This window comes from Eleutherodactylus coqui, chromosome 13, assembly GCF_035609145.1.
Source record: "Eleutherodactylus coqui strain aEleCoq1 chromosome 13, aEleCoq1.hap1, whole genome shotgun sequence".
Taxonomy (NCBI): Eukaryota; Metazoa; Chordata; class Amphibia; order Anura; family Eleutherodactylidae; genus Eleutherodactylus; species Eleutherodactylus coqui.
This window is the reverse complement of record NC_089849.1, coordinates 121,786,765-121,800,733: the sequence shown is the minus strand read 5'-3', so window position 1 is coordinate 121,800,733 and position 13,969 is coordinate 121,786,765. Positions and strand designations below refer to the sequence as shown.

General features: G+C 44.6%; 1 protein-coding gene across 1 annotated transcript in view; it reads right to left on the bottom strand.

Moving 5' to 3' along the window:
- LOC136588086 (zinc finger protein 3-like) overlaps positions 1-13,969 on the bottom strand; it is a 65,852-nt gene that overhangs the window by 31,890 nt on the left and 19,993 nt on the right. Inside the window, exon 5 of the mRNA XM_066587029.1 lies at positions 3,253-3,341. Within this exon, the coding sequence (XP_066443126.1) occupies positions 3,253-3,341 (89 nt within the window). The remainder of the gene's footprint in view (positions 1-3,252; positions 3,342-13,969) is intronic.

The window sequence follows — 13,969 nt, the reverse complement described above, 5'->3', positions numbered from 1 at the left end:
TGGATACAAGATGTGATACGGGCAGGCATGGAGGCTCTAGTACCCTGTTGTACCGCCTCTAGCTGGGATACAAGATGTGATACGGGCAGGCATGGAAGCTCTAGTACCCTGTTGTACTGCCTCTAGCTTGGATACAAGATGTGATACGGGTGGGCATGGAGGCTCTAGTACCCTGTTGTACTGCCTCTAGCTTGGATACAAGATGTGATATGGGTGGGCATGGAGGCTCTAGTACCCTGTTGTACCACCTCTAGCTTGGATACAAGATGTGATACGGGTGGGCATGGAGGCTCTGGTACCCTGTTGTACCACCTCTAGCTTGGATACAAGATATGATACAGGTGGGCAAGGAGGCTCTAGTACCCTGTTGTACCGCCTCTAGCGTGGATACAAGATGTGATACGGGTGGGCATGGAGGCTCTAGTACCCTGTTGTACCGCCTCTAGCGTGGATACAAGATGTGATACGGGCAGGCATGGAGGCTCTAGTACCCTGTTGTACCGCCTCTAGCGTGGATACAAGATGTGATACGGGCAGGCATGGAGGCTCTAGTACCCTATTGTACCACCTCTAGCTTGGATACAAGATGTGATACGGGCGGGCATGGAGGCTGTAGGACCCTGTTGCACCGCCCCTAGTTTGGATACACGGTGTGATCTGGGCGGACATGGAGGCTCTAGTACCCTGTTGTACCACATCTATATTGGAAACAAGATGTGATACAGACTGGCATAGAGGCTCTAGTACCCTGTTCAGCCACCTCCAGCTTAGATACAAGATGTGATACAGGTGGGCATGGAGGCCCTAGTACCTGTAGGCCGCCTCTAGCTTGGATACAAGATGTGATACGGGTAGGCATGGAGTAATACAGCTTCTGTGTGGTATTCTGCGGCAAATCACTCCACATTTGCTGTAAATGAGCCTTTAGATCGTGCAAACTCACAGGCTTTCTAAGTTGGCACCCCAGATGGTCCCATACATGTTCTATTGGCCATAAACTTGGTGACCAGGCACAGAAGTGTGTCATTATTGTGAAGGCATTCCTGGGACACCCTTGTTTGTGTAGCCGAGCATTATCCTGCTTGAAAAGTTCTCTTGGAAGTCACCATGAGGGGAACACGTGGCTGCAGGATGTCCTGAACATATCGCTGACCTGTCATTGTCCTTCATACCACTACTAGGGGTGACCGACTGTCACATGTATTGGCCCGCCAGACATCACTCCAACAGTACTGGGGGCAGTCTGCTGATCCAAAGCAGAGGCAGGATTAAGGCACTCGCCCTAAGGTCTCCAGAAACTAAAACGTCCATTGTCAGTGCCCTAACTAAACCTAGATATAAGAGATGATGGGAGCCTAAAACCTAGGGTATAATAGATGATGGGAGAGATCTCTGTACTGACCCCTGATATATTATACATAGTTATTAGAACGCCCCCTTGTTACAGTCCTGGGTATAATAGATGATGGGAGAGATCTCTGTACTGACCCCTGATATATCTATACATAGTTATTAGAGTGCCCCCTTGTTACAGTCCTGGGTATAAATAGATGATGGTAGAGATCTCTGTACTGACCCCTGATATAATAAATAATAATAATCATCTTTATTTGTATAGCGCCAACATAGGGCCCATTTACACGGAAAGATGATCGCTCGAATAGCAGTTTGAGTGACAGTTTTGAGCGATCACTTTGCATAGACTTTAAATAGCTAATTAGCTACCGTGTTTCCCCGAAAATAAGACAGTGTCTTATATTAATTTTTGTTCAAAAAGGTTTAACTTTCTTACATGTATAGCTGCCTGGACACAATTTAAATTGACTTTTTTAATTAACTGTTAGCAGGGCTTCATTTTGGAGTAGGGCTTATATTTCAAGCATCCTCAAAAAGCCTGAAAAATCATTTTGCATCCTCAAAAATTCTGGAAAATCATGCTAGGTCTTATTTTCAGGGAAACAGGTTATTAAATGAAGGCGGACGCTGTATGCAGAAGACAGCTACTGCTGAAAAAATAGTATCAGCGGTATCTCGCTGAGAACTCAGCATGCGGCACTCATAAGAGTCATTGCTGACTTTTAGCTTGCTAAAAGTCAGCAATGAACGAATAGTGCACGAAAAGTGCATGATAGCCGCGCGTTTAGACACGACGATTATTGCTCAAAAGATGGTTTTTGAGTGAGTTTTGAGCGATAATCGTTGTGGCTAAATGGGCCATTATTCCGCAGTGCTTTCAAGCATGGGAAAACACAGACAATACAACAATTACATGTGATATACAATCGGTTTGAAAGATGTGGCATGGGGGAACACAGGTAGTACGGAAATTACATGTGGAAATCAGTTATTCGAAAGCAAACAGGGTGGGGGCGGTAAGAAGGAGCAGTGCAGAGGTTATATGCGATAGGCAGGGTGGCAAGTGTGGGGAGCCATAGAGAGGGGCAGAGGGACTAGGTTAGGAGATTTGGCATGCCTCTCTAAAGAAGTGTGTTTTTCAGACGTGTCTAAAATTTCATGCATCCGGGAAGAGCATTCCAGAGGATCGGTGCTGCTCTGGTAAAGTCCTGGAAGCTGTGAGGTTCGTATTAGAGGGTTGTTTAGTCTGAGTGTGTTAGCGGATCGGACTGTGCGAGCTGGATGGTGTACGGACAGGAGGGAAGTGATGTACGGTGGCGCAGTACAATGGAGAGCTTTGTGCGTGAGATGAGGAGTTTAAATTTAGTTCTGCAGTGGATCGGCAGTCCCCAAGTCCTCTTCCATGTCAGTGTTTCCAAGTGGTTTTCCATTTAGGCCCCCTGCACACGGGCGGAAATTCCGCGGCGGGATTTCCCGCAGAACTTTCACCTGTACACACCTGCATAGGATTGCATTACAATACGCAATCCTATGCAGACGGACGCGATTTGTCTGCGCGAAATCACGCGCAGAAAACAAATCGCGGGAGCACGTGAGTGCCACGCTGCTCTCTGCAGGGGCTCGGGTCGGGTCCCGCTGCGAGAATTCTCGCAGTTGATCCGACCCGGCCGTCTGCAGGTGGCCTTAGTGTGTAATGGTGACATGTATTTTCCTGCCCACATGCATGGACAACATAATAAACCAAGAGAGATCCCGTCATGACTGTTAACATCGCCATCACATTTCTAATCTAGAAAGGACTGAGGTAATCTACAACTTACAACTGGATGTAGAAACAAATATATAAGGGAAGGCAAACATGTAATATTATGTATCATGCACCAACTAAAAACTTACCAAGAGCACACATGGCGGACGACTACCCTCTTCTAAATTCTTTTGCAAAAGGGGGGACTTTATGTAGAGTTCTTTGTTCCTGGATTCATCTGAAAGAATGTGAATGTGATTATGTCACAAGATATCTACCAGCAACATCATTTCTCTTCCCTGAGGCGAAGATAAGTGATAGGCCTAGAGAGTTCTCATAACTGTGTGGTCAGTGAGTCTACACAACCGTATGTATGGCTGGTTGCAGGACAATGGATGTCAAGGGGCCAATGCATTCTCTGTGTAGGATTATCAAGTGTAACTTGAAACAGACTGTCAAAAATGTGTGGCTTGGATTCGCATCTTTTTTGATGCTGTAGCAGTGACAGGACACGGGGCTGGGTGTAAGCAGGACCAGGAATGGAGCCAGGAGGACTGAACTAGATTGTTGACAGAATATAGCATGTGGACACAGGCTTGAATACGGAGTTGGACTAAACGTTACAGGAAGACAACCAGAGGATGAGGCTGAAGTGAGGTCAGGAGCAAAGCCAAGATCACAGCCACTTGTAGAACTACAGATATCAGCAAACAAATCACAGAGCTATACAATAAACAAGAAAGTTGCCAGAGGCAAGAGAATAGCCTCCCAAACACAAAATAATAAATGGTATACTTTATTAACATATATAAAAAAGGACAAAGACACTAAAATAAAGGAGTAGGTGGCTGAACTAGAGCTTGACTATGTCCATAGAGGAACTAAGTGTATGTTAGGTAGGCCAACTAAAAGGGCAGTCATTTATAGTCAGAATGATATTCACATTGCATGCAGTACTCAGGGGGATGAAAGATCTCTGTATATGCAAGATCACTGCTATGCCGTGCTACTATGTTATCCAGTGAACGGCTATGTTGATTGTGCAATAAACACAGCTGTGACAGAGATTAGAAATGTCAAAATGGTCTCTAGTATACACACACAGCATGCAGTGTTTTGGGAAATGGTGTGACTGTTGGCAGCCAGTGGTAGGATACAAAAAGTGTGAGTTAATAGAGGTGCTATGCAAGCAGCCTGATTTTCATAAGACTAGGAGCAGAGATGGAACAGGGAGGCATACATACACTGGATACATGAGCTAGACGGAACCACAGCAAAAGGGTGTACATGGACTCTCAGGCAGACAAATGCAAGAACTGGCTGCGCATATATGGTAGATCTTGAGTAACACATTAGACGCAGCTGCGCAGCAATTTAGTTCAGGCCCAAGGAAAAATGTAACCAGTAAAGCACTAGTCCAGCTGGGTTTGGCTCATCGATGAAGGCTGTACAATAGAGATTAGCGAGCACGCTCGGATACAGCAGTTACTCGAGCGAGCATCGCTCTTCTCGAGTAACTGCTTACTGGTCGGGGGGGGGGGGGGGCGGTGGGTAGTGGGGGGAGGGGGGGGGAGAGAGAGATCTCTCTCACTCTCCCCCCCCCATCGAGCATGCTCGGACCAGTAAGCAGTTACTTGAGAAGAGCGATGCTCGCTCGAGTAACTGCTGTATCTGAGCGTACTCGCTCATCTCTACTGTACAACACAGAAACACTGCAGAGCTTGATTGTAGGCAGAAGAGCAGTGTTTAATACACAGAGGAGACGAGTAGCAGATTTGAATAACCTGCCTGCATCAAACAACATCCAGCAAGTCAGGAAGAGTTGAGCGACAGCGCACCTCGTGACAAATAGCTAGCTTATAAGGTATGTATAGTATGTGTCAATCAGCTAAAACTCGAAAAGGACAGGTCCAAAGGGCACAATGGATGGGTTTTACTAAGAGAAAGGTAATATAACAGACATAGTGTAATAAATCCAATCCCTACACCCGATCTACTCTGTCAGCCCAACCAGCAGGAAAAAATAGAATAAATATCCCTATCTGTACAGACGCCAAATAGAGGGGAATGATAATAACAGTCCTTATTTGTATAGCGCCAAACTTATTCTGCAGTGCTTTAGAAACACTGGGGGGGGGGGGGTCAAGCAGAACAACATTACATATAGTATTCAATTATTTTGTAAACAAAAGGGAGGGTGGGGGTGATACATGAGATACGGGGCAGGACATGGGGCAAGGAGGGACAACAATTGCGACAATACATATGATTTTAGGTCTCGGAGGCGTGCATGTGAGGTTTGTATTAGAGGGGTGTTTAGTCTGAGTGTCTTGGTAGATCAGAGCACATGGGCTGGGTGGTGTATGGACAGGAGGGAGGCGATTTATGGTGGCGCGGCGCCATGGAGAGCAATGTGGTTGAGGGTGGAGTTTAAGTTGCGTTCTGTAGTAGATGGGCAGCCAGTGCAGTGACTGACATAATGCAGAGGCATCTGAGAAGCGGCTGGATAGGAAGAGGAGTCTAGTTGCTGCCTTTAGTATGGATTGGAGAGGGGAGAGTCTGGTGCGGGGAAAACCAATAAGCAATGAGTTGCATTAGTTGAGTCAGGAATGGATGATGGTGACGAGTGTCTTTAGCGTGTCCGTGGTCAGGAACGGACGGATTTAAGCAATATTCCTGAATGGCTGGTGGCATGTTCGGGCCAGAGATTGAATATAGAGAAATGCATAGGTCTTGATAACCAAGATATGTAATGGGCTACCGTTACTACTACGGTTGGTGCTTCCTCAGATGTCCATAGCTTTATTGTTCAAAGTATTTTTATTGGGTTTTCAAAATATATTAACATTAACATCCTATCGTAAACCTCTCACAGGTTCTGTTATCGTTACATGTGATCAAAATAACGTTTCGTGAGAAGAGAAATAATAAGTATCAAAATAGAAAAATAAGAAAAAGATGGATAGCAAAGAAGAAAAATTGAGTAAAAGAAAAAGGAGAGAGTCGGAATGGGGGGATGGTGGGGGAAGGGAAGTGGGGAGTGCCAACGGCATCGCTAGAACAGCTCACAATTAGAGCAGCATAGACAATGGGATTAGTGAAAATTAGACCGTGACAACGCCTGATGGGAGCCATATCTTCAGATTCTTTGAGTTACGAAAGAGTATCCAGGCTGACCAGGTAGAGTAGAACTTTTATTCTCGTTGTGAGCGATTATTTCTTCCATTTGGGCTATATGGTCCATAGTTTCCAGCTATAAGATTCTTGTGGGGGCGAGGAAGATTTCCAGAGCCTTGGAATTATTTGTCTCATGGCTATTAGGAAAAATTTAAGTGGGCTTTTTTTTGCTTTTGGCTATGGAGCCAGGGAGTATAGATAACAGGGCCGCTTCTGGTGTGAGGAGCACAGAGTTTCTAAAGATCGCATTATAGAAGTTTGTTAGATGTCCATAGCTTTAGTATAGTCTTCCTAGTCACATATAATGGTGTACTGATACAGATTCTCTTATCCCCCTTTCTGAGTCAATATAGCCCAGTATACACAGCTTAGCATTAGGAACCAAGTGTATTAATGTGCCAGTCTGAGTTTTACATTTAAAGTATAATGAAGAGTCTGTAAATTTCATTGATATTGGGGATACAAAAGGAACGGAGGTCCCCAGCTGCCATGGCAACCGCACAGCAAGGCGCAATCTTATCACGGGGGGCGGGAGCCCCAAACATCAGTTGGGACATTTAAATGCCAGTCAGAATTGACAGCGGCATGTAAAGGGTTAACAGCCCAGATGAGCGGCTGTTGGCTGTAAGAAACAGCAGACACTCGCATTGTATGGAGCTATTATGGAAAAATATTAAAGTGATAATAAAGTTAACTGTGAAATATGTTGCACAGTTCTAGTACTAGAAATAGTTTATGGTTTTCTACCTTCTGACAGAGAGGGTCTGTCAGTTTAGAGAACCAGAGGTGGTAGTGAATGACATCACTCAATGACTGTGATTGGTTCATCAAGTGACGGCACTGATTGGCTGGCGCTCGATCCAGTCACACCGCTTACCAGAGGCGAGGTATTCAATAGAATAGAATCCTGTCAGCGCTGAGGACTGCAGCCTGCCACAGCGCCGGAGACCAGCGCGAGGCACACACACACACCGGCAGCTAGGTGACTATTGCTTTTTTTTACCTTATTGCTTATACTCACCTAGCCGCCGGCATCTGTGTCCCTCATGCTGGTTCCAACACTGCTGCAGTTCTCAGCGCTGACAGGATTCTCTTCTCCTGGTAACGGGTCTTTGAATACCCTGCCTCCGGTAAGCGCTGTGATTGGATTGAGCACCAGCCAATCAGAACCAGCGCTCAGTGAACCAATCACAGCACTTACCGGAGGCAGGGGATTCAAAGCCCCGTTACCAGAAGCAGACAATCCTGTCAGCGCTGAGGACTGCAGCAGCGCAGGGACCAGCGAGAGGGACACAGACGCCGGCGGCTGGGTAAGTATAAGACGCTGTGCCTCTTGAGGTAAAAATTAATATAAGCCAGTGTCTTATTTTCGGGGAAACACGATAGTAGTTATTGAGTGAATTTGTATGCCGCGCTGCGATTATTGCGTGTGCAGTGTTGGTCAATAAAGGATTATATGGTTATTACTACTTAAACGAGAAAAGGACTTGACTGCATGGATGAAGGTTATGACATTGAGTCATCATGCAATTGGAGACAGAAATTGCTCTCATAATAATATTGGCCATTCAGTTTGTTGCTACCAGAGGCGAGGATACCTGACTGCCCACTTCATCTAGGACACACTATAAAGTTTGCTGAGCTGTATTGTCTAGACTTGTATAGTTCCTAGGTTGTGGTATACAGGTTCCAGAGCGGCAACACCGATAGTTGTAAAGTTTGATAGAATAGTGTGCTAGCACTGGGTTTTCGCCCTCCTGTTCACAACCCAATTAGGTTAACAAAGTGGGGTTTGTGAAAGCGTGGAAGGGTTAGAGTGAGTTATGGGAAGCTCCTTTGGAAGTGGGGACAAAGTCAGAATAAGATGGCCAAGTAAATTGTAGAAAAGAGAGAAGGACGCGCTTGTGCTGTCCGGTCTTCTGCCTGGTGAATGGGGCCGCTCCGGCGCGCTCGCGCTGGAGAGCTGGTCTGCGCTTCGTCATCGGAGCTCCGCCTCCGTCACGTGGTGCCGATCAGCCAATGAGGTGGCTGTATCGGCAGTGGAACGCAAGAGAGGAGAAGAAAATCCACAGTGCACCATGGGAGAAGACCTGCGGTGCACCATGGGAGAAGACCAGCGGCGCCATCTTTAAAAAAAGAAAAGAAGAAATCTTCAAAGCTGCAGAATGGGGATGCAGGTAAGCGAAATGTTATTTTTAAAAACTAACAAATGCATTCTTTTTAACAGGGCATAATGCAGGGGTCTATTGAAAAATTTTTTTTTCGATTTCGCCGCGGGACAACCCCTTTAAGGTAGATGGAATAATATCTTCACAGTGCCACCTACTGGAAGGCAGCATTCCTTCAAGCCAAAGTTAGACTCTTTATACAAGCCTTGTAACAATGACTGGGAATTAAAAGCAAAGCCAGACTCCATATACAGACAGCTGTTTCAGGGTATTTGCCGTTGATTAGTGTACAGTAGGAGTCTGGCTTTACTAGTGAGAGGCCTGGGACGGGGGTCAGAAAAGATAGCTTTTCTCCTTAGGGAGAGCAACTAGACGGTGAGTGAGGAGACTCAAAAGGCCATTCATGCTCCTCTGTAAGAGTGCTGTACACTGATGAAGGGCAAATACTGTGAAACAGCTGCCTGTACATGGAGTCTGGCTTTGCTTTTAATTCCCAGTCATTTTTACAAGGCTTGTATAAAGAGTCTAACTTTGGCTTGAAGGAATGCTGCCTTCCAATATGTGGAACTGTGGAGGTATTATTCCATCTCCTTTATTTGCATATTACCCAGAGGTGCTCTCCCTAAGGAGAAAGGAGAGAGAATGTTAAAGCATGCAGGAAATTCCAAGAAACCAATTATAAGATACTATCTCAATGGTACAGAACTCCCACAATACTAGCAAAGATGTACCCCCAGACCCCAGACACCTGCTGGCATTGCTCTCGGGGAAGAGGAAGTCTGCTTCATATTTGGTGGGATTGTCCTTTCATTTCCCCTCTTTGGCGCAAAATAACTAATCTCTACAACACAATTTTCAGAGACTCGGTGGTCCTGAAACTGGAGGTGACCCTGTTATCCACCCTCCATGGGCCCATGGCAAAAAAAAAAAAAAAAAAGTCCACTCAAATTCTTTCTTACTATCATGCGCCAAATAATTCCAAAACTATGGAGGTCCTCCTCACCCCCCAAGAGGATCTTATGGCTGGAAACTATTGACCTCATAGTTCAAATGGAAGAAATTACTGCTAATGAGAAGAACAAAACGAGAAATTCTATACGTTCTGGTCAGCTTGGCTACTATTCCGCAACTCGAGGGATCTGAAGCTTTGGCTCCAGTCAGGCGCTGTCTCACTATGACTCATTACTCTCTTTATCCATAATGCCCTCATATGAATGTTGTCTTAAGTACCACCGTGGACACTCCCCACTCTCTTCCCCTATCATCCCTTAATCTCCCCGTTCTTTATCTATAATATCTTTCTTCTTCTTTCCTTTTTTTCCCTTTCTCTGATACCTTACCACACTACTGAGTCCCTGTTTTAAGTAAATTAGTTCCAAGAAGCCTCTGGTCCCTAAATAGACTCTTCTGACAGTCTATCACAGCTGAAAAAGGTATCCAATCCAGTTTTTTCATTCTTTCTCCTCTTTCTCTTCTTACCCCCCCCCCCACCTATTTTCTTTTTCCTTCTACTCTATTCTTTTCCTGTTATGCAATATTATTTCTACCTAATTTCATTCATGTATAATACCGTGAAAAGTTTTTGGTTTTTTGTCAATGAACCTTAAACTCTCAATAAAAATATTTTGAACAATAAAGCATGCAGGAATTATTTCAGAAGGCTGTTTGGGTGTTGAATGATGTGAATGGTTTAAAAGTAAACAGCGTGGAAGTCTGCGGGACAGTGGTCTCACAAATATGGCCAACAGGTGGAGAAAGGTCTCAGAAGAAATGACTGGAGGAGGCTGTAAGGAGTTTGAACAAAATGGTCATTTAATGTATGAATGTTATACTGCATGTTTTAATGATAGTTCTAAGACACAAATGAATGAACTCCCCAACTAAGACCAAGTTACTAATGACGTGAACAGGAAGCCAATGGCACCAGTGCCGTCATGTGGACCTTCACACTTTTTGTGTGGACCTGTAAGTTATGCGTTTAGCAAAAGACCTGTCTCGCGTGTGGAGCACCTGCACTACACCCTTTGAGTCCTGGATTGTACCCAATTCTAGCTTGGGATCATGCATTCCCTAATCCAACTGCGTCTCCCTCACCCGCTAAAACAAATGTGGTAGGTGGATGATCTCATCTGCCACCAGCTACTATCCAATATCGAACATACGGATATAAGACGCTGTCTCCTACAGAGCAGGTGTCCATGTGTAAGCAACTACCAGACTCAGAACAATGCCCTGTTCATTTGCTTATAGTATGAGCAGTATACAAACATCTTATTATTGTGATATTGGGCAGCTTCTGGTCTCACCTATCTTAGCCAAGCTGAAAGAAGGGGCTGTGCTTCCTTGCACGCCTCAGTACCCACTTAACCCCGCATAAGAGGCAGCGATTGAAGAAAGAATTCATGCCTTAAAGGCTGGGGTCATAAAAGAAAGCAGATTGGATTCCACTACATTACGTTTGCTGGATTTAAAGAGGGGGGGATGATGGTGAGTGGTAGGCAAATCATGTCCTATGAGGAACGGTTAAAGGATCTGGGAATGTTTAGGCTGAGAGGAGACTTAATAGCTGTCTACAAATATCTGAAGGGCTGTCACAGTGCAGAGGGATCAGCCCTATTCTCATCTGCACAAGGAAAGACTAGAAGCAATGGGATGAAACTAAAAGGGAGGAGACCCAAATTAGATATTAGACAGTGAGTGGGATCAATGAGTGGAACAGGTTACCACGGGAGGGGGTGAGTTCTCATTCAATGGAAGTGTTCAAACAAAGGCTGGACAAATATCTGTCTGGGATGATTTAGTGAATCCTGCACTGAGCAGGGGGTTGGACCAGATGTCACTGGAGGTCCCTTCCAACTCTACCATTCTATAAAACGGACACAGTAACCACTGAGCAGCTTGAAAATACAGAGTTATTTTCAATCACTATAGCCCACAGAACAACACGATGTCCTTTCAATATGACTGTTGGATTTGAGCATGTTAAAGATGAACAAATTGCTGATGAGGTTTTTTTTGTAGATTGTTCCAGATATCATGAAGATGGACAAGCAGAACAGGATATTCAGTGATAACCAACATTGGTAATTGTGAAGAAAAAAAAACACTCCCTTCCTGGGACGTCTGCTAAGGAGGTCGGAGTTGATGGCGCTTGCTGAAGTGTGTGGAGTGGCTGAAAGGAAGACTGGTAATGTCTGCACCAACTCGAGGTACGCTTTTGAAATCACATTTAATTTTGCACCCTTGTGGCGCAGCGGAACTTTTGTTGGATCAATGGGTAGATAAATCCAGAATGCAGAAGCAGTGTCTCTGTTGTACCAGGCTTTAGCTCTTCCCAAACATTCAAGTGCAATTTTTTTTTAAGACTCGGAAACTGACAGAGCTTGTGTCGGCTCAGGTTATTGGTATGAAGGTCCAGTTTGGGAATGAAGAAAGAGATTATACCTTTAGCCTTAATGAAATTCATTTTGTCTTCTTGTTGCTTTGTGTTGACCTCGTTGAGTTTGTCAAATAGGTCTGCAGATCAAGAGGTCGTAGTTCATTTGCATCACAAAGGCTTGGGTCAATCGGCCGAAGAAACTCGACTATTGTGTCAAAAAGTTTGCAGAAGCATCGTAAGTACTTTCCTCTTGACAGCCACCTCACTCCCGATCTGTAGGAGTAGACGTTCAAATTTTTCGACATGGTCTTGACAGAGCTTGTGGAAAAGACGTTCGTTCAAAGCGTGCGCTTTCATCTTGTTACAGCATTGATTACATAGTGCAGAGAATCATGCAATCTCTCACATGAATGTTTAACAACAAGGTGCTGCCGATGGATCACACAGTGGACTGCCATTACGCCAGGTATAGCAGATTTTAAGTGGGCTATAAATCCGCGTTATCGACCAATCATGGATGCAGCTCCATCGGTTGCACAAGCAAGTACATTTTTTAAAGGGATGTTTTTTTCTTGGAAAAAGGCTTCCACTCTTTTGTATATAGAGGAGCCTTTCGTGACAGTGGTTAAATGTCTGGTAAACAGTTCCTCAACTATCTCTTCATTCCGATTAATGAAACCAACATAAGCTAGCAGCAATGCTTCATTGTCTCTAACTACTGACTCGTCAATTTGCATTGCAAATTCTGTGTTCTTTAACAAGTCCAAAAGCGTTTCTTCCACATCAGCAGCCATCTCGTGAATTCTTCTTGGAACAGTGTCATTACTCAAAGGCATCGATTTCGTCATGGCACACGCATCAGGCCCCAGTATAGTACTGACAATCTCTTTAACTGCAGGTAACACAAGTGTTTCCCCAACAGTATGTGATTTGCCACATTGCGCTATTAATAAAGAGACTTTATAGAAAGCAAGGAGGTCTTTGTCAGCATTGAGAGCAGATTTTCCAAATAGCTTGCCTACAGTGCTGTAGTTCTCAAACTTTGACTTTAAACCGTGGAAAAATAAAACAGGCTTACCCACTTTGTCTGAATGCATTTTTGCAAGGTGATCACTCAGTCTTGAAGGCTTCATAGCTTCATTCGAAAATGCCTTTTCACAAACGAGGCACAAGGAAAGCTGTCCGATTGTAGGAGAAGGGATAAATCCGTATTTCAAATATTAATTTGAATATTTACGGCATTTCTTCTTCTCAGCCATTTTTATAAAGCATGCTTTAAGAATGCACTGCTTTTGTCGCTTTATCATATAATGATGTATGACTTTGATCTGTAGTGGAGTCATGGAGCTATAAAAGTCATCACACTGGATAACCTAAACAACAACCTAACCCGCTGTATTCCATAATGTTGCTGATTGGCTGGAACTTTCAATTGTGTGGGCCTCTGGGAGTTGTAGTTTATATAAGTGTTCTGAAAAGACACTTGGCATCTACTAAGACTACAACTTCCAGAGACCCACACAAGTGAAAGTTTGAAGCTGTTCAAGCCAATCAGCGGCATTATGGAATACAGCAGGTTAGGTTGTGTTGTAGGTCATCTATTGTTATGAAGTGTGATTGATCTGTAGTAGAGTCATGGCGTTATAAACGTCATACATTATATGATAGAGGCGCGCAGGCTGCACACAACTTCCATTACATGTAAGCGATTCATATGGAAATAATTGCCTCGGTTTTCGTCGGTTTCAGATTTCACTGATTGTTTTCGGATGGATTATCGACAAAAACCGAGGTATCACTACTAATTTTTAGAAAAATGTAGTTACTAGACTAGAATGCCCACCCTACCGCCCCTTTTATGTTCCCACGCCCCTCTGACACCCCATTTGTTCCACCGCCCCCTTGAGAAGTAAAAACATCCCCCCCCCCTCCCCAGGGGTCAGTAACGCCCACGTTGAGAACCACTGATCCAGATGATCAAAGTTTTGCAGTATTAGGACTGGCTAATCCTGCAACACCTGACTACAATTTAGGGCAAAATGGGAATCCTGTCAGCTAGGTGAAACCTGTGAGAGACCTCCTACACCGCTGAGTAATAGTGAAGTAATAGCTCTGGGAGCATCAATCGTGGGGGTCTGGGGA